The sequence below is a fragment of the Capra hircus genome, chromosome 3, assembly GCF_001704415.2.
Source record: "Capra hircus breed San Clemente chromosome 3, ASM170441v1, whole genome shotgun sequence".
NCBI classification, from domain to species: domain Eukaryota; kingdom Metazoa; phylum Chordata; class Mammalia; order Artiodactyla; family Bovidae; genus Capra; species Capra hircus.
The window spans coordinates 50,355,500-50,377,904 of NC_030810.1; the positions used below are offsets into that span (position 1 = coordinate 50,355,500).

Below are 22,405 nucleotides of genomic sequence, written 5' to 3' on the forward strand. Positions count from 1 at the left end.
TTTCAGTAAGTGCTAAGTTGTCTGTAACACCAAAATCACTGCAGATGGTGACTGCAGCCATGAAATTAAAAGATGCTTACTCCTTGGAAGGAAAGTTATGACCAACCTAGAGAGCATATTAAAAAGCAGAGACATTACTTTGTCAACAAAGGTCCATCTAGTCAAGGCTATGGTTTTTCCAATGATCATGTATGGATGTGAGAGTTGGATTATAAAGAGGGCTGAGTGCAAAAAAATTGATGCCTTTGAACTGTGGTGTTGGAGAAGACTCTTGAGAGTCCCTTGGACTGCAAGGAGATCCAACCAGTCCATCCTAAAGGAGATCAGTCCTGGGTGTTCATTGGAAGGACTGATGTTGAAGCTGAAACTCCAGGATTTTGGCCACCTCATGCGAAGAGCTGACTCACTTGAAAGACCCTGATGTTGGGAAAGATTGAGGGCAGGAGAAGGGGACAACCGAGGATGAGATGGTTGGATGACATCACCAACTCAATGGACATGGGTTTGGGTAGACTCCAGCAGTTGGTAATGGACAGGGAGGCCTGGCGTGCTATGGTTCATGGGGTCACAAAGAGTCAGACACGACTGAACGACTGAAATGAACTAAACTGAAATGAATCATCCTACAGAACTTGAATGAAGACTGAGTTGAGGGTATTGGAAACAGTGTCTGATACCAGATTTTCTGCTAAATGGCAGGATGTGACAGTAGAAGTGCTCCAAGGAATAGGAAGCTGGTGATGGACAGTCAAGTCAGTGTTGTGCAACCCTGAATCTGACTGTCTGGGAGAGTCTTTCTATATTAGTCGATTTTCCTAAGACAGCATGACACAACCACCCAAATGGTTTCTGAATGATTTAGTACTACAATCTTAAGAAAATATATTTCCACCTCTGTTTATGAAACCTAAATTTCCATTTTTAGAGTTTCCCTTGCTCTAGTTGTTCTGTTTTCTTATATTTTACCAAAGGATATATGGACTATAACTTTTCAATAACAAATTTAAACAAATTTAGAATTTTAGGACACAAAGTAGGCAAAAATTTTTAAGAAGCAATAATAGAATGCATGCCACCAGGGAAGCCCACTTATTTTTTAACAAAGGTAAAAACAAATGAAATTTACCATTCCACTGTAAACATGGAAACAATATAGTCATTCATACTAATGTTGTAGTAAATGTAGTTCTAATTATATCTTCCCTGGACTATTGCAGTAGGCCTCTTGATTCATTTGGGGCTGTAGTTTTCTTCCCCCATATAATTTTTTATTCTATTTTACTATCATTTTAAATAAAATGACTTCTAGACTATTACAAGAAACACTTTATCCAGATGAATTGCTCACATTTTGTCCCATCTCCATCATCAGTCTGTTCTTTCTCTGAATCATTTGAAAATAAATTGAAGACAACATTCCCCATAGCTACTAAAATCTATTGATATCTTTATTTCTGAAGAAAAAGGAAATTCACTTATATAATCACAATGCAGTTATCAAAATCAGAAAATATAAATTGACACTGTACTCTTTATCTAATCTGTACTCCAAATTCAAATCTGGTCAGCTATTCCAATACTGTCATTTATAGCTATTAATTTTTAGTTTTGATTAGCATTCTGTCCAGAATCATATGTTTCTTGTTTTCTTGTCTCTGTAATCTCCTTTAATCTGAAGGAGTTTCTCTGATTTGCCTTGCCTTTCTTGATCTGAGTATTTTTGATGCGTACAGAACAATAATTGGTATATGGTTCTTTTGATTTTTAGAAATGTTACAATTGAAATTTATTTTATTCTTAATACTCACAAAAAGAATAATTTAATTTTCAAATCATTTGATTGGCCACATTCAATTATACATCCTCCAATGCTGGGCCTGCCTCAGTGCTAAGTATTTTTCACAGGTGAGGGCATGTCTGCTTTCATTAGTAAGAACAGAGAAGATGATAAGCTTTTAAAAGTCATATGAATAGTTAGATGCCATACTTTTCTTTCTTTGTTTTTGTTTGGTTGTTTTTTTGAGGGAATCAGATTTATTGAGATATAATTTATGCACAATAAAACACAAATTTATGTGTAATCATTAATGACTTTTGAGAATGTATATATTCATGTACATCATTTTATCATGATATAGGACTTTTCTATCATAGACAAAAGTCCCCTCCTACTTCATACAATTAATTCCTTCCTCCATGTCACATGGCCTCTGGAAACCACTGATGCCTTTTCTACCACTACAGTTTCCCCCTTTTTAGGATTTTGTATGAATGTAGTCCATTCAGTTTATTTCATTTTGTCTATGGTTTATCATAATGTTACTGTTGTGTGATCAGTAATTCATTTCTTTTATTGGAAAGTTGTATTCCCTTAAAAGGATATACCACAGTTTAATAATCTACCTGTTGAAGGATTTACTGATAATTGGTTTTATTTTATTTTACTTTATTTTACTTTACAATACTGTATTGGTTTTGCCATACATCAACATGAATCTGCCACCCGGTGTACACATGTTCCCAATCCTGAACCCCCCTCCCACCACCCTCCCCATACCATCTCTCTGGGTCATCCCAGTGCACTAGCCCCAAGCATCCTGTATCCTGAATCGAACCTAGCCTGCAATTTGTTTCTTATATGATATTATACATGTTTCAATGCCATTCTCCCAAATCATCCCACCCTCTCCCTCTCCCACAGAGTCCAAAAGACAGTTCTATACATCTGTGTCTCTTTTGCTGTCTTGCGTACAGGGTTATCATTACCATCTTTCTAAATTCCATATATGTGAGTTAGTATACTATATTGGTGGTTTTCTTTCTGGCTTACTTCACTCTCTCTGTATAAGAGGCTCCAGTTTCATCCATCTCATTAGAACTGATTCAAATGTGTTCTTTTTAATGGCTGAGTAATACTCCATTGTGTATGTGTACCACAGCTTTCTTATCCATTCATCTGCTGATGGACATCTAGGTTGCTTCCATGTCCTGGCTATTATAAACAGTGCTGCGATGAACATTGGGGTACACGTGTCTCTTTCAATTCTGGTTTCCTCGGTGTGTATGCCCAGCAGGGGGATTGCTGGGTCATGAGGCAGTTCTATTTCCAGTTTTTTAAGGAATCTCCACACTGTTCTCCATAGTGGCTGTCCTAGTTTGCATTCCCACCAACAGTGTAAGAGGGTTCCCTCTTCTCCACACCCTCTCCAGCATTTATTGCTTGTAGACTTTTGGATCACAGCCATTCTGACTGGTGTGAAATGGTACCTCATTGTGGTTTTGATTTGCATTTCTCTGATAGTGAGTGATGTTGAGCATCTTTTCATGTGTTTGTTAGCCATCTGTATGTCTTCTTTGGAGAAATGTCTGTTTAGTTCTTTGGCCCCTGTTTTGACTGAGTCATTTATTTTCCTGGAATTGAGCTGCAGGAGTTGCTTGTATATTTTTGAGATTTGTTGTTTGTCAGTTGCTTCATTTGCTATTATTTTCTCCCATTCTGAAGGCTGTCTTTTCACCTTGCTTATAGTTTCCTTTGTTGTGCAGAAGCTTTTAATTTTAATTAGGTCCCATTTGTTTATTTTTGCTTTTATTTCCATTACTCTGGGAGGTGGGTCATAGAGGATCCTGCTGTGATTTATGTCAGAGAGTGTTTTTGTTTTTGTTTTTGTTTTTTTGAGAGTGTTTTGCCTATGTTCTCCTCTACGAGTTTTATAGTTTCTGATATTATGTTTAGATCTTCAATCCATTTTGAGTTTATTTTTGTGTGTGGTGTTAAAAAGTGTTCTAGTTTCATTCTTTTACAAGTGGTTGACCAGTTTTCCCAAGTTTTAATACCATTTGTTTGCCATCACCCATATGATATTAATCTACTAAGAATTATTCATTTCAGATGTAATTTTCAGTTCCAGAATTTCCACTTAGTGTTAAAATATAATTTCAAATTCTCTGTTATGGTTACACTTCTTTTCATTTATGTTTCCATCAGTTAAGTTCAGTTGCTAAGTCATGTTCAACTCTTTGCGACCACATGGACTGCAGCACACTAGGATTCCCTGTCCATCACCAACTCTCAGAGCTTGCTCAAACTCATATCCATAGTGTCAGTGATGCCATCCAACCATTTCATCCTCTGGCATCCCCTTCTCCTCCTGCCCTCAATCTTTCCCAGTATCAGGGTCTTTTCCAATCAGTCGATTCTTTGCATCAGATGGCCAAGTATTGTATTGGAGTTTTGGCATCAACATCAGTCCTCCCAATGAATATTCAGGACTGATTTCTTTTAGGATTGACTGGTTGGATCTCTTTTCAGTCCAATGAACTCTCAAGAGTCTTCTCTGACACCACAGTTCGAAAGTATCAATTCTTTGGTGCTCAGCTTTCTTTGTAGTCCAACTGTCACAACCATACATGACTACTGGAAAAACCATAACTTTGACTAGACAGCCCTCTGTTGGTAAAGTAATGTCTCTGCTTTTTAATATGCTATCTAGGTTGGTCATAGCCCTTCTTCCAAGGAGCAAGCGTCCTTTAATTTCATGGCTGCAGTTACTATCTGCAGTGATTTTGGAGCCGCCCAAAATAAGTCTCTCACTGTTTCCATTGTTTCCCCATCTATTTGCCATGAACTGAGGGGACTGAATGCCATGATATTAGTTTTCTGAATGTTGAGTTTTAAGCCAACTTTTTCACTCTCCTCTTTCACTTTCATTAAGAGGCTCTTTAGTTCTTTGCTTTCTGCCATAAGGATGGTGTCATCTGCATATCTGAGGTTATTGACATTTCTCCCAGTAATCTTGATTCCAGTTTGTGCTTCCTCCAGCCCAGCATTTCTCATGATGTACTCTGCATATAAGTTAAATAATCAGGGTGACAATATACAGCCTTCGTGCACTCCTTTCCCCATTTGGGAAATATGTTTCCATATTTTCATTTAAATTCTTGAGGTTTTCATTAATGGCTGTTTTAAATGCTTTATATATTGTTTCTAATACCTGGATTATTGCAGTGTTTGTTATATTGAATGCTTTTTCTGTTGACTACGTATTACATTTTTTGTTTTCCTTACGTACCAATTTTTATTACATTTTAGACATGTATATTGATTGTTGCAAGAAATCTTCATTATGCCATCTTCCCTTAAAGATGTTGAGTTTGTTTTGTTTCTGGCAGTTAGTTTATGTTGGTGGATTCATGTTTTACAGTTAGTCTTGATTTAAGAATGACCTATGAATATGGTTCTTATTTCTAAGGCCTGGATTTGTAGTATCTCACCTGAATGCCCAAGAGACTTGATAATATCTCACACTTCTGGCTGAGTGAAACTCTAAAATCTCCTAGCACTACCATAACCTCTGATTCACTTACCATTCACTTTTTGGTCATAAATCAAGTGGTGATTCCTACATCCTAGATTCTTTCTCTGAAGCCCAACTAAAGAACCTGTATTGAATCTCCATGCAGACTTCTACAGTCCTCTCTCTGTGCAACTTCTTTTTCTCTTCAGTTTCCCTGTTCCTCAAATTACAGCCATTTTATAATCTTTGAACTCACTCACTCATGTTCAGTCATGTCCAATTCTGCAAGCTTATAGACTGTATCCCACCAGGCTCCTCTATCCTTGGGATTTTCTAGGCAAGAATACTGAAGTGAGTTGCGATTTCACCCTCCAGGGGATGCTCCCAACCCAGGGACCATACCCGGGTCTCCTGCAATTCCTGCATTGGTAGGTGGATTCTTTACCACTGAGTAACCTGGGAAACCCATAATCCTGCAAATCCGATCTTTATTCTCAACTCAGTAAATCTACCTTACTACCTTCTCTTCTGTTACAGGCAGAAAGCCAGGGGGATCATGGAATATTGTGGAGGCTTACTTTGTATCTTTCTCATCTCCCAAGTTCCTTCTTCATGTTCTTTATTGCCTGAGAACAGTTGTGTCTATATTTTGTTCCATTTTATACATTTCACCTGTCATACAGGTTATACAGTCATGATCACATATATTTTTAGGTTGCCTCTAAAATGATCTCAAGTAAACCTGGAATGTTAGGTCCATGAATCAAGGTAAATTAGAAGTGGTCAAGCAGGAGATGGGAAGAGTGAACATTCACATTTTAGGAATCAGTGAACTAAAATGGACTAGAATGGGTGAATTTAATTCAGATGACCATTATATCTCCTACTGTGGGCAAGAATCCCTTAGAAGAAGTGGAGTAGCTCTCATAATTAACAAATGAGTCAAAATGCAGTACTTAGGTGCAATCTCAAAAATAACAGAATGATCTCTGTTCATTTCCAAGGCAAACCATTCAATATTACAGTAATCCAAGTCTATGCCCCAAACAGTAATGCTAAAGAAGCTGAATGGTTCTATGAAGACCTACAAAACCTTCTAGAACTAACACCCAAAAAAAGATGTCCTTTTCATCATTAGGGACTTGAATGCAAAGGTAGGAGATCAAGAGATATCTGGAGTAACAGGCAAATTTGGCCTTGGAGTACAAAACAAAACAGGGCAAAGGCTAACAGAGTTTTGCCAAGAGAATGCACTGATCATAGCAAACACCCTCTTCCAACAACACAAGAGAAGACTCTTCACATGGACATCACTGGATGGTCAGTACCAAAATCAGATTGATTATATTCTTTGCAGTCAAAGATGGAGAAGCTCTATACAGTCAGCAAAAACAAGACTGGGAGCTGACTGTGGTGACTCAGATCATGAATTCCTTATTGCCAAATTCAGACTGAAATTGAAGAAAGTAGGGAAAACCATTCAAGTATGACCTAAATCAAATCTCTTATGATTATATAGTGGAAGTGACAAACATATTCAAAGGATTAGATCTGATGGCCATCCATTGCCTGTATAATAAAATTCAAACTCCTAAATTAAATATTCAAGATCCCTTAGTTCACCATTTTGCTGATTTCAATTTCCAGACTCTTTTCTTGCATCCTCTGAATTTCCAAAATTAATGGCTTTCAAATTTAATGGGGGTAACTACAGGTTTAAAATGAATATTTCCCTCTCCACATCACCATAATCTAACTTGGTACATCTAGTATAAGCTGAGAATATAATTTTCTTTAGCAAATAGTTAAAGCAGTTTTGATGCAAGCAGTCAAAGGCTACATGTTGAGGATTTTAGTTCAAGTCTTGCAACTCAAATTGTGGTCCGAGAATCAGCTGCATCTGCCTCAAATGAGAGATCTGGGGGAATGAAGAATCTTACTCCTTATTCAGCCAGAATGTGCTTTTTTTAAAGAAAAGAAAAATCCCACATAACAGGTTTATGAGCTAAAGTTTGAAAAACACTATTTTAGATTACTCCATTCTTTAGATTATGTACTTTCATACTTGTGTTTTTATTGTTGTTATTTCTTCTCCTTGAATATCTTTTTTTATTTCTTTTTCTGATATAAAAGTATTATTTGTGTAAAAACAAGAAAATTGAGCCTTCTTGAGCTTTCTCAAACAGATGTTACTGTACTCTCTTTTGGGTTTCAGTTACAAATTCATGTTGTTTTTTTTTGATGACAGCTCTTGTAATTATTAATTTGTTTATTTCACATGTGAACTTTGAGCATTGGTCTTTTTGTTTGTTTTGTTTCCTCAGTGTGTACAAATTGTGAAGATCCTTGCTAAATACTTTTGAGGAATTAATGGGTACTCAAACATTAGTACAAACAATGCTTGATATTTATTTATTCAATAATGTACCTTAATAAATACTGCCAGCTTAAAAGCTACACTATTCTTGTTAATATATCAGTTCTGAGACTAAACAGTGTATATCTTAGACAAATTGCCCTCTTTCTCTGTATCTCTGAAATGGAGAGAATATAATTTCTGATTTCATTGAGAGGTTTACAGCTTTAAAAAGGAAAAACCGTGTGCAGTATGACATGCAGCAAAATACCTACTACATAGTAAGTATTTAATAAAAGCTAATTATTATTGTTGAACTTCTATTTCAAAAACATTTACTAGAGACATACTATATCATTCATACTGTTCAGGGGTTCTCAAGGCAAGAATACTGAAGTGGTTTGCTCTTCCCTTCTCCAGTGGACCCCGTTTTGTCTGCCTCCTGAGAAATCTAACACTTACAACTGGACATGTAACAACAGACTGGTTCCAAATCGGAAAGGAGTATGACAAGGCTGTATATTGACACTCTGCTTATTTAACTTATGTGCAGAGTACATCATGCGAAATGCCAGGCTGGATGAAGCACAGACTGGAATCAAGATTGCCGGGAGACATATCAATAACCTCAGATATACATTTGATACCATCCTTATGGCAGAAAGCGAAGAAGAACTAAAAAGCCTCTTGATGAAAGTGAAAGAGGAGAGTGAAAAAGTTGGCTTAAAACTCAACATTCAGAAAACTAAGATCATGACATCCAGTCCCCTCCCTTCATGGCGATGGGGAAACAATGGAAACAGTGAGAGACTTATTTTGGGGGACTCCAAAATCACTGCAGATGGTGACTGCAGCCATGAAATTAAAAGACGCTTGCTCCTTGGAAGATGAGCTATGACCAACCTAGACAGCATATTAAAAACCAGAGACACTACTTTACCAACAGAGGTCTGTCTAGTCAAAGTTATGGTTTTTCCAGTAGTCATGTATGGTTGTGAGAGTTGGACTATAAAGAAAGCTGAGCCCTGAAGAATTGATGCTTTTGAACTGTGATGTATTTTCACCACACTGAAAGCTTTAATAAATCATATCTTTTGTGAAGATATATTCAGAATTATTTCAGAAAAGCCATGAAAGTATGAACTTTCATGAACAGTTATTATCATAGAATTAGGTCAGTCATGGGGTCAGTACATTAATATGAATATATAAACTTATACTTGCAAGTATATGGTATGTACTCACATTTCTACATACTTATACCATTTTTTACTCATTGCAATTACATATGATATATACAAGAGGCTTGCACATGAAAAACAAAATTTTTCTAGTAGAAAGGTGGTTGGCAGTAGATGTAACATATCTTACCCAGGAGACCTAAGTTCAAATTCCAGATTGGTTTTGATTTAAATACACATTTAAAGAAAATATTCTATGTTATGGTGTGCCAGTTTAATTCTTGGGTAGCAGACCTGAAAATCATCTGGAAGTATAAGAAATTTATGAGGAAGTGACATTTCAAAAGGAAAAAGAAGGGGGGCAGTCCTAAGCTGGCAGAGGAATAGGACAGGGAGACCAATTTCTCCTCCACAAATTCATCAAAAGAACATTTGAACGCTGGGTAAATTCCACAAAACAACTTCTGAATGCCAGCGGAGGACATCAGGCACCCAGAAAAGGAGCCCATTGTCTTCAAAAGGAGATTGGGAAGTCTTGAGGCTACTGTAAGAATAAGACTGAAAACCAGAGGCAGGAGGCTTAAGTCCAAATCCTGAGAACACCAGAGAACTCCTGATTCCAGGGAACATTAATTGACAGGAGCTCATCCAAAAGCCTCCATACCTACACTGAAACCAAGCTTCAACCAAGGGCCAACAAGCTCCAGAGCAAGACATACCACACAAGTTCTCCACTAATGCAGGAATATAGCCCTGAGCTTCAATATACAGGCTGCCCAAAGTTACTCCAAACCCATTGACATCTCATAATTCATTACTGGACACTTCATTGCACTCCAGAGAGAAGAAATCCAGCTCGACCCACCAGAACACCCACACAAGCTTCCCTAACCAGGAAACCTTGACAAGCCACCTGTCCAGCCCCACCGACAGTGAGAAAACTCCACAAAAGAGAATTCCACAAACTGCCAGAATATGGGAAGGCCACCCAAAACACAGCAATCTAAACAAGATGAAAAGGCAGAGAAATACTCAGGAGAAAAGGAACAGGATAAATGCCCACCAAACCAAACAAAAGAGGAAGAGATAGGGAATCTACCTGAGAAAGAATTCCGAATAATGATAGTGAAAATGATCCAAAATCTTGAAAACAAAATGGAGTTACAGATAAATAGCCTGGAGACAAGGATTGAGAAGATGCAAAAAAAGGTGTAACAAGGACCTAGAAGAAGTAGAAAAGAGTCAACATATAATGAATAATGCAATAAATGAGATCCAAAACACTCTGGAGTGAACCAAAAATAGAATAATGGAGGCAGAAGATAGGATATGTGAGGTAGAAGATAGAATGGTAAAAATAAACAGAGAGGAAAAAATAAAAAGGAATTAAAAGAAATGAGGACAATCTGAGAGACCTCCAGGACAGTGTTAAATGCCCCAACATTCGAATCATAGGAGTCCCAGAAGAAGACAAAAAGAAAGACCATGAGAAAGTACTTGAGGAGAAAATAGTTGAAAAATTCCCTAAAATGGAGACGGACATAATCACCCAAGTCCAAGAAACCCAGAGAGTCCCAAACAGGATAAACCTAAGGTGAAACACCCCAAGACACATAGTAATCAAATTAACAAAGATCAAACACAAAGAACAAACATTAAAAGCAGCAAGGGAAAAACAACAAATAACACACAAGGGGATTCCCATAAGGTTAACAGCTGATCTTTCAATAGAAACTCTTCAGGCCAGGAGGAAATGGCAGGACATACTTAAAGTGATGAAAGAAAAGAACCTACAGCCCAGATTACTGTACCCAGCAAGGATCTCATTCAAATATGAAGGAGAAATAGAAAGCTTTATAGAGAGCAAAAGCTGAGAGAATTCAGCACCACCAAACCAGCTCTCCAACAAATGCTAAAGGATCTTCTCTAGACAGGAAACACAAAAAGGGTGTATAACTCAAACCAAAAACAATAAAGTAAATGGCAACGGGATCATACTTATCAATAATTCCCTTAAGCATAAATGGGTTGAATGCCACAACCAAAAGACAAAGACTGGCTGAATGGATACAAAAGCAAGACCCCTATATATGTTGTCTACAAGAGACCCACCTCAAAACAAGGGACACATACAGACTGAAAGTGAAGGGCTGGAAAAAGATATTCCATGCAAATGGAGACCAAAGAGCAGGAGTAGAAATACTCATATCAGATAAAATAGACTTTAAAACAAAGGCTGTGAAAAGAGACAAAGAAGGACACTACATAATGATCAAAGGATCAATCCAAGAAGAAGATATAACAATTATAAATGTATATGCACCCAACATAGGAACACTGCAATATGTAAGACAAATGCTAACAAGTATGAAAGGGGAAATCACAATAACACAATAATAGTGGGAGACTTTAATACCCCACTCACACCTATGGACAGATCAACTAAACAGAAAATTAACAAGGAAACACAAACTTTAAATGATACAATAGATCAGTTAGACCTAATTGATATCTATAGGACATTTCACCCCAAAACAATGAATTTCACCTTTTTCTCAAGCACACATAGGAACCTTCTCCAGGTTAGATCACATCCTGGGCCATAAATCTAACCTTGATAAATTCAAAAAAATTGAAATCATTCCAAGCATCTTTTCTGACCACAATGCAGTAAGATTAGATCTCAATTACAGGAGAAAAACTATTAAAAAAATTCCAACATATGGAAGCTGAACAACACACTGCTGAATAACCAACATATCACAGAAAAAATCAAAAAAGAAATCAAAATATGCATAGAAATGAATGAAAATGAAAACACAACAACCTAAAACCTGTGGGACACTGTAAAAGCAGTGCTAAGGGGAAGGTTCATAGCAATACCAGCATACCTCAAGAAACAAGAAAAAAGTCAAATAAATAACCTAACTCTACACCTAAAGCAACTAGAAAAGCAAGAAATGAAGAACCCCAGGGTTAGTAGAAGGAAAACAATCTTAAAAATTAGGGCAGAAATAAATGCAAAAGAAACAAAAGAGACCATAGCAAAAATCAACAAAGCCAAAAGCTGTTTCTTTGAGAGGATAAATAAAATTGACAAACCATTAGCCAGACTCATCAAGAAACAAAGAGAGAAAAATCAAATCAATAAAATTAGCAATGAAAATGGAGAGATCACAACAGACAACACAGAAATACAAAGGATCATAAGAGACTACTATCAGCAGTTGTATGCCAATAAAATGGACAACGTGGAAGAAATGGACAAATTCTTAGAAAAGTACAACTTTCCAAAACTGAACCAGGAAGAAATAGAAAATCTTAACAGACCCATCACAAGCACGGAAATTGAAACTGTAATCAGAAATCTTCCAGCAAACAAAAGTCCAGGTCCAGACGGATTCACAGCTGAATTCTACCAAAAATGTAGAGAACTAACACCTATCCTACTCAAAGTCTTCCAGAAAATTGAAGAGGAAGGTAAACTTCCAAACACATTCTATGAGGCCACCATCACCCTAATACCAAAACCTGACAAAGGTGACACAAAAATAGAAAACTACAGGCCAATATCATTGATGAACATAGATGCAAAAATCCTTAACAAAATTCTAGCAATCAGCATCCAACAACACATTAAAAAGATCATACACCATGACCAAGTGGGCTTTATCCCGGGGATGCAAGGATTCTTCAATATCCACAAATCAATCAATGTAATACACCACATTAACAAATTGAAAAATAAAAGCCAATAGATTCAGAGAAAGCCTTTGACAAAATTCAACATCCATTTATGATAAAAACTCTCCAGAAGCAGGAATAGAAGGAACATACCTCAACATAATAAAAGCTATATATGACAAACCCACAGCAAACATTATCCTAAATGGTAAAAAAATAGAAAGCATTTCCCCTAAAGTCAGGTACAAGACAAGGGTGCCCACTTTCGCCACTACTATTCAACATAGTTTTGGAAGTTTTGGCCACAGCAATCAGAGCAGAAAAAGAAATAAAAGGAATCCAAATTGAAAAAGAAGAAGTAAAACTCTCACTGTTTGCAGATGACATGATCCTCTACATAGAAAACCCAAAAGACTCCACCAGAAAATTACTAGAGCTAATGAATGAATAGAGCAAAGTTGCAGGATATAAAATTAACACACAGAAATCCCTTGCATTTCTATACACTAATAATGAGAAAATAGAGAAATTAAGGAAACAATTGTATTCACCATTACAATGAAAAGAATAAAATACTTAGGAATATATATACCTAAAGACCTATATATAGAAAACTATAAAACTATAAAACACTGGTGAAAGAAATCAAAGAGGACACTAATTGATGGAGAAATATACCGTGTTCATGGATCAAAAGAATCAATATAGTGAAAATGAGTATATTACTGAAAGCAATCTATAGATTCAATGCAATCCCTATCAAGCTACCACTGGTATTTTTCACAAAGCTAGAACAAATAATTTCAAAATTTGTATGGAAATACAAAAAACCTCGAATAGCCAAAGCAATCTTGAGAAAGAAGAATGGAACTGAAATAATCAACCTTCCTGACTTCAGTCTCTACTACAAAGCCACAGTCATCAAGACAGTATGGTACTGGCACAAAGACAGAAATATAGATCAATGGAACAAAACAGAAAGCCCAGAGATAAATCCATACACCTAAGGACATCTTATCTTTGACAAAGGAGGCAAGAATATACAATGGAGAAAAGACAATCTCTTTAACAAATGGTGCTGGGAAAACTGGTCAACTACTTGTAAAAGAATGAAACTAGAACACTTTCTAACACCATACACAAAAATAAACTCAAAATGGATTAAAGATCTAAATGTAAGACCAGAAACTATAAAACTCCTAGAGGAGAGCATAGGCAAAACACTCTCCGACATACATCACAGCAGGATCCTCTATGACCCACCTCTCAGAATGTTGGAAATAAAAGCAAAAATAAACAAATGGGACCTAATTTAAAAAAGCTTCTGCACAACAAAGGAAACTATAAGCAAGGTGAAAAAGCCTTCTGAATGGGAGAAAATAATAGCAAATGAAGCAACTGAAAAACAACTAATCTCAAAAATATACAAGCAACTCCTGCAGCTCAATTCCAGGAAAATAAATGACCCAGTCAAAACAGGGGCCAAAGAACTAAACAGACATTTCTCCAAAGAAGACATACAGATGGCTAACAAACACATGAAAATATGCTCAACATCACTCATTATCAGAGAAATGCAAATCAAAACCACAATGAGGTACCATTTCACACCAGTCAGAATGGCTGGAGAGGGTGTGGAGAAGAGGGAACCCTCTTACACTGTTGGTGGGAATGCAAACTAGGACAGCCACTATGGAGAACAGTGTGGAGATTCCTTAAAAAACTGGAAATAGAACTGCCTCATGACCCAGCAATCCCCCTTCTGGGCATACACACCGAGGAAACCAGAATTGAAAGAGACACGTGTACCCCAATGTTCATCGCAGCACTGTTTATAATAGCCAGGACATGGAAGCAACCTAGATGTCCATCAGCAGAAGAATGGATAAGAAAGCTGTGGTACATATACACAATGGAGTATTACTCAGCCATTAAAAAGAACACATTTGAATCAGTTCTAATGAGATGGATGAAACTGGAGCCTCTTATACAGAGAGAGTGAAGTAAGCCAGAAAGAAAACCACCAATATAGTATACTAACTCACATATATGGAATTTAGAAAGATGGTAATGATAACCCTGTACGCAAGACAGCAAAAGAGACACAGATGTATAGAACTGTCTTTTGGACTCTGTGGGAGAGGTGAGGGTGGGATGATTTCAGAGAATGGCATGGAAACATGTATATTATCATATGTGAAACGAATCGCCAGTCCAGGTTTGATGCAGGATACAGGATGCTTGGGGCTGGTGCCCTGGGATGACCCAGAGGGATGGTATGGGGAGGGAGGTAGGAGTGGGGTTCAGGATGGGGAACACATGTATACCCGTGGTGGATTCATGTCAATGTATGGCAAAACCAATACAATATTTTAAAGTAATTAGCCTCCAATAAAAATAAATAAATTTATACTAAAAACAAGCAAACAACAACAACAACAACAACAAAACTACCATGAAATAAATAAATAAATAAAATGAAAATGATTAGGCTTCCACCTGCTAAATCTGAAACTCTGGTGGTGGAGTCAAGCCAGTTTTGTTTTAATAAGCCCTCAGAGCATCTGATGCACACTCGAATTTGAGAACCACTGTCTTAGCCCATGGAGTAGCAACGATGGAAGTCATATCACTCTGTATAATTTAAACAAGTTAATAACACCTCTTTGAGCAATGTTTTTTTTTTTTTTTCCTACAGTGATAATACTATATGGCACCATTATGGCATTCAGAGATACTAGCAAGGTTCTTTTTTTTTCCTTACTAAAAGTAAAGGGCAGATTTGGAGAATTAGAGTTGTCAAGTGATAAAGTGTTGAAGTAGACTCTAAAATCATCAAGAAAATCTTGGATTATATTCTGAATGTTTTATTTTAAAGATAGGAAAAGGATGAACTTGCTAAGAGAGTAGATCTGAAAAGTTCTCATCACAGACACAGAAGAAGATAACTCTGTGGGGATGAATGTTAACTAGACTTACTGTGGTGATCATTTTCCAATATAAGGATATGTCAAATCATTATGTTGTACATCTAAGGCTAATGTTATATGTCATTTCTATCTTAATAAAAAATAAAAGTGACAAATGAAAGCAAAAAATAAAAAAAAATTAAAGGAAAAAGAAGGTAGGATTGATCTGGAGGTACTGTCAGACCACAGTGCAGACTTTCTGGAATCTCTACCAGCCCAGTGGGATCTCCAGAGCAAACTTTGGCCTAGGAGTGTCTCATTGAGTGGAAATAGCTAGGCTCTTTTACTACCACCTTTCTCAGTAATAGACTTGGGGCCACCTTGAAAAAAATCATAATCTCAGCTCAAATGCTACAGAGAATCCTGAAATAGCTAGCCGAGGGAGGCTGCCAGCTAACCACCCTCCTGGCACAATCTTTTTGAAGGGGGATCTGAGTGGTACCTCTCTGCATCTGCCAGGCATGGGAAAATGCTCCTGATTTTATATTAAATGAAAAAGAGATTACTTACCTCTATAATATGAGTTTAATTGTGTACCTAATAATTGATAATAAAAATTATGTTTCAAACATTATGATAAATTTATTACATTGTTTGATTTAATCCACACAACTCTATGAGATTTGTACTGTTATTAACTTCATTTTACAGGAAAAAATTTATCCAGAGCTCAAGAGGTAAAGAAATGCAGGAAGTGGCCTTCAGTATGCATGCACAGGTTTGTTTGCTGTACTAGTCTGTGCTCTATTTAGTTTTATAGAGGTACATACATAGGGAAAAGAATGAAAGAAAATAAATACACACATAAATGTTGATAGTGATTATATGGTAGGTTTGTTGTTGCTTAGTTGCTAAGTTGTATGCAACTCTTTTATGACCCATTGACTGTGGCCCACCAGGCTCCTCTGTCCATGGGATTTCCCAGGCAAGAATACTGGCATGGGATGCCAGTTCCTTCTCCAAAGGATGTTCTTGATCCAGGAACCAGACCCATGTCTCCTGCATTGACAGGTGGATTCTTTACCACTGAGCCATTGAGGAAGCCTATATGGTAGGATGCAGGTTATTTAAATTTTTATTCCTTTATTTTCTACATTTTCTACTATGAGACACTTTGGTTATCTATTGAGGCATAACAAACTACCCCAAACATTTTTATCATTCAACAATCATTTCAGAAATTCAGACAAGATATGGTGGTGATGGCTTGATGCTACTCCACCAAGTGTAGGGCCTTAGCTGAAAAGACATGAATGACTGGGAGTTACTCCATCAACTGAGGAATTGGAATCATCTGGAGATTACACATGTCTGATGCCTGGGCTGGGATGACTAAAAGGCTGGTCTTATGTGGGTCATTTGATTGGAGAAACTTTATATGCTGTGTACACTCATTGGAAGAGACTCTGATGCTGGGAGGGATTGGAAGCAGGAGGAGAAGGAGACGACAGAGGATGAGATGGCTGGATGGCATCACCGACTCGATGGACATGAGTCTGAGTGAATTCCGGGAGTTGATGATGGACAGGGAGGCCTGGTGTGCTGTGATTCATGGGGTCGCAAAGAGTCGGACACAACTGAGTGACTGAACTGAACTGAACTGAATCTTCTCATGTGGCCTTGGATTCCGTACAGCATGACTGCCTCAAGTCAGACTTCTTAAATGGTAGCTCAGAGCTTCAAGAGCAAATTTTCCAGAAAACAAGGAGGAAGCTATGTGGTTTTCTATGACCTAGCCTTGGAAGAAATGTAGCTCATTTCTGCCATATTCTTTTGGTCACAATTCACCCAGATATGAGGGGAAGGAATATAGATTTCACATCTAAATGGAAAGATTGTAAATGAATGCTTACTATATTTAATTAATAAAACTTCCAGAGGATATGGGGCTTCCCAGGTGGCACTAGTGGTAAAGAACCCACATGCCAATGCAGGAGAAGTAAGAGACACGAGTTCTACCCCTGGGTCAGGAAGATACCCTAGAGAAGGAAATGACAACCCACTCCAGTATTCTTGCCTGGAGAATTCTAGTACAGAGCAGCCTGGTGGGCTACAGTCTATAGGGTCACAAGAGTCAGACACAATTGAAGTAACTTAGAATGCATGCACCAGAGGACATATTTGCATAATCAGAAAAAAGTAAAATTTAGACATTAAACAATCCCAGTTTAATTTTTATTATGGAATAGATTTGGCAAAAACCTGTGTGTGTGTGTGTGTGTGTGTGTGTGCCTGTGTGTGTGTGCCTGTGTGAGTGTGTGTATTTTTAATTTATGTAATTTAGTAGTAGATAATCTGAGCTCTCTCATACTAATACCTACATTTTCTAGATTTATCTATAATAATTGTAGGGTTAATAAAAGGCAAGATAGTAGATCCTGTATTCGAGTTTTGTGCATAGGAAACTGTTGAAGTTGCTACCACTATGAAAATTTTTCATCAGTTTACATACATCTTCAAAGGTCTATTGTACCCTTAATTCTGTTTTTTCAACTAGATTGCTGGACTGATTTTTCTGTCCAAGCCTCACTCTTTCACACAAGGATTTTCCTTTGTTTAAAAATCATAAGTGTTTCACACATGAAAGTGTTACAGAGGCTTATTTATCACATACTTTAGAATGCTTCTGTGTATCCCACTAAATAATGATGATGCAAATTTGGCTGAAAGGGAAAACCTAAGGGAAAGCCTGTCAGTTCCCCAAAATAATATTCCCAAACCACATCTTGAGTCTTTCTTTTTAAACACTTGCCCTCAGACACCTTTTATATATTACAGAATACAAGCAGGAAGTGAGGTCAGCTTTATAATATTTAAAATTTGCCTGATACTTTTATTTTCTATGAATTTCCTTTCCAGGAGATGTGCACAAGATTGCTGAAGTTTTAAATTATTTCATCAGGAAACAATATTCCTGTAGAGTAGGAGAGAAATGTTTGGTATGTGTCAATTAAATACAACAAAATACAATAAAAGTAAATCCTCTCAATTTTTTCCTTGAGATTGAAACCAAGGGAAAATCAGTGAAACCACTATGGATAGTCAAAAGTTAAGTGTGGACTTTGGAATCAGACCTGAATCTGTATTTAGCTGCAACACTTAGACAAAGTGTTTCTGGTTCTGCAAGAACTTTAAATTCTTGAGCCTGACTGTCATCAACTATAAAGCAGTTCAGTTCAGTTCAGTCACTCATTTGTGTTGGACTCTTTGTGACCCCATGGACTACAGCAAGCCAGGCCTCCCTGTCCATCACCAACTCCTGGAGCTTGCTCAAACTCATGTCCATCGAGTTGGTGATGCCATCCAACCATCTCATCCTCTGTCATCCCTTTCTCCGCCTGCTTTCAGTCTTTCCCAACATCAAGGTCTTTTCCAATGAGTGATTTCTTTGCATCAGGTGACCAAAGTAGTGGAGTTTCAGCTTCAACATTAGTCCTTCCAGTGAATATTCAAGACTGATTTCCTTTAGGATTGACTGGTTAGATCTCCTTGCAGTTCAAAGGACCCTCAAGAGTCTTCTTCAACACCACAGTTCAAAAGCATCAATTCTTTATCCCTGTAAAGTAGGGATAATAATATTTTTCTTATAGGTAAATTGTGAGACTTGAAACAGGTGTAGATTAAACATTTTACTTGGTACTTAGCTCATAGAAAATCATGTAAAAGTAGCAATGATTATTTTATTACATTTTAGCATAACTTGATAGAATTAGAGTTCTATTTTTATAGTATTTAATAAAAATATATTTGGATCAATCAGAAGTCAGCTTGAGAAATCCAGCTGATATATGAAAAGGTGATTTATTACTTTTAAGTTTTAAGTTCACTATTTACCTATTCTGAAGGAATCATAACATACTTTCTCTTAAAACCCACAAATTCCAGCTAACTAAGAGGACATACAAAGTCAGCTGAGAAAAAGATGAATGTGTGTTTACAAGTATCTGCCCAATAAATATTTCGTATGCTCAATGATTTTCATATAATTTATTTTAATTTAGCTTAGTATGGTACTTGTCATAAGGTATATATCCATTAATAAATATTCACTGAATTAAAGCATATCCATCTTTTTACTGATTTATATGAGTTTTTCATATGTTAAATATACAAACCACTTGTCAGTTTTATATGTTGTGAATATCTTTCTCCAATTTGTCATTTTCTTACAATATTGTTTTCCTCATGCTTTTATTTGCTTGTGTTCCCTCTATTAAAGAGATTATTTTATGCTTAAAAATGCCACCTTCATCTCTTTACATTTAAATGTTTGTTCATCTGCAAGGAAGCATGTGTTAAGGTGATATGTCTCCCATTTATCTCAGAGACTATTCATGCAAGAAGTGAGTGTAAAGGGGTTATGTAACTTGCCTTAGTTTATATAGTCATTAGCAGATCTGGGATTCTAACTAGGGAGGCTAATTCTAACACAATCTTAACCCTGCATTGTAAGTATCCCAATTTAATATTTGAAAAACAGAACATTTTATTTCTACCTCAGAAACTGACTTTTCCTGTTCTTCTTTATATCAGTGACATATCATTTTACTGCTATTACACTTGGAAAAATTTGAATACCTAGTAAATGGCCTGCAAACCCTACAGTAAGATCAGATGCCTTTGATCTCATCTTGCACAGTACTCTTTCCTTCTTTTATTTTTTTTAACCTTGTACTCAGCACTGATCTTAAATACTCTAAGCTTATTTCCATCTTATTTCTGTGGAGAGTGATATTAGAAATAAGGAGAAAGAATGTGAGAGGTACTAGTGAGTCAAAACCAGCACAATTCTGAAACTGATTGAGTTGGAGGGACTCAAGGTCATTTGGAATGAGAAAGTGCCATTAATGTAAATAAGGAATGCTAGGAGATGACAGTTGGAAAACACTTGGAAAATTATGAATGGTTTTCACAACAGTACTTTTGAGTTTTTAATTTGAGATGGCATTGGTAGTCAGGATATATGGAATTTGGACTTAGCAGAGAAGTCAGGACTGAAAATGAAGTTATTGGACTGTGTAAGAATAATCAAATGTGGCAGTTAGAATGAGAAAATAGCTTGGGGCTACACTCCAAAATCACTCGATTTTTGGAGGCAGAAAGGATATTGATAAAATTAGTTTACTTCAGTGGAAAAGAATGGCGGGGTTTTTTGGTTTGTTTTTGTTTTAGAGTGGAAGAAACATGAAGTCTGTAATTTGAGCAGAAGGAGCCAATGGAATAGTAAAGGAAGATGAATTTTTTATTTAACTTTCTTTCTAGAGCAGGTAAACAGTGAAAGATTTGGAAAATATAACATTAATCTTGCTATTTGAAGTACTTTGTCAAAGTTTTTTTCTTTTTTTCAATTTTTACGACTTCCAGACCTTCACTTATGAGTGACAGCATTAAAAAATCAGACTTTGTTTTCTAAAGGAAGGATTTTCTTAACTGACAGTATTTTACATTATATGCATAAATGCACTGGCCTATCCCATGAAGACTTGGCTTTCTTCTCATTGGGTGTGTGACATGTTGATGGCCAAGTATTATCAAGTTATGGTTTGAATTCTCCCTTTGAGGGAGAGAGTTAAACCTGAAGACCTTTCTTCACAATCCCTTCCAGATCTGGAATTCTGTGAATATGTGCCAGTCCACATTACTCTTTTGAAAGTTCTGAATTATAAAATGAGGTTTATAGTTATTTTTCTTGAGATCATTTAGATAAATTTTATTTTTAATGTGTTTTTTGTCAACAACTATTTTTGAAGTCTCACCATGTATCAGTTTAAGGTTAATTACATAATAAAAATTCAATGAATGTTCATTTCTATTAATATTATTAAAAAGTATCATGTCTCTCCAAAGACAATGGAGAGGAGTATAATGCAAATAATAGTATGAAGAAAATAATTTGCTCATCACATACATTACTCTAACTTAAATGCTCAAACAACACTTCAAACATTTTCACTGAGTGAAAATATTTTAATGAGTCAAGTTATTAATAAGAAAACCACCACTGATTGATTATATATACAGTCCATGACACTGTGCTTTAATTATGTATTGGACCCATGAAACATATGTGTTAGAGGAGAATCAATTACTGAACTACCATGAAATGGTCCACTGCAGCCAGTTCAATAGTGCAGTTGCTGGAAAAAAACATATTTATTGGAGTGACCTACAAGAAAGATTGAGTTGAGTTTGCAAGTGTCTTACTGTAGGTAAATGTCCTTTCTGTCTTTCATGGTCAAGTGGTAGAAGATTGGTTATAACTGAACAGTCCGTCATCTATTCCTACATTCCAACCATCTGAGAGCTGCTCTTTGCTTTTTCATGTGCTCTGTTGCTAGAAATCACACTTCAGTTTTCTCTGGGTGCATAAACTGGCTGACAGTCAGGGAATCAATATATCCTGTTGCACAATGTTCAAACCTGCTATTAAGAGAAAAGTAATGCTAAAGATGTGTTTCCTTGCAGGATAGTGTGGAATTGATCACTTCTCTGCTTCACAGTGGAGCTGATATACAGCAGGTTGGGTATGGTGGCCTCACGGCCCTGCATATTGCTACAATTGCTGGTCACCTAGAGGTAAGTCACACCTTAGTCACCTGCAAAAATAAATCTGCCTCTTTGGAATCTTGTTTTTAACTGTTTTCAAATGCTGACTTTTGAAATTCTAGGAGTTGGTTTAATTTTAGCTAATGAATCCACACATTTTGAGGGAGACTGAAATAAGCTGTATAGATGTTCTTTTGATAGGAAATTCAGTTTTGTAACAGTGTAATCAAATATTAATTAATATAAAGATGGCTAGATACATAGAGGCTATATAGCACTGAGAGACTTCCCAGGTGCTGCAGTGGTAAAGTATCCACCTGTCAAGCAGGAGGCATCAGAGATGCAGGTTTGATTCCTGGGTCAGGAATATCCCCT

The 22,405-nt window shown here is 36.6% G+C and overlaps 1 protein-coding gene across 1 annotated transcript in view; it reads left to right on the plus strand.

The window, feature by feature from the left end:
• Window positions 1–22,405, plus strand: part of LOC102170378 (serine/threonine-protein kinase TNNI3K) — a 339,117-nt gene that overhangs the window by 16,306 nt on the left and 300,406 nt on the right. Inside the window, exon 5 of the mRNA XM_005678259.2 lies at window positions 21,950–22,060. Coding sequence (XP_005678316.1) covers window positions 21,950–22,060 — 111 coding nt within the window. The remainder of the gene's footprint in view (window positions 1–21,949; window positions 22,061–22,405) is intronic.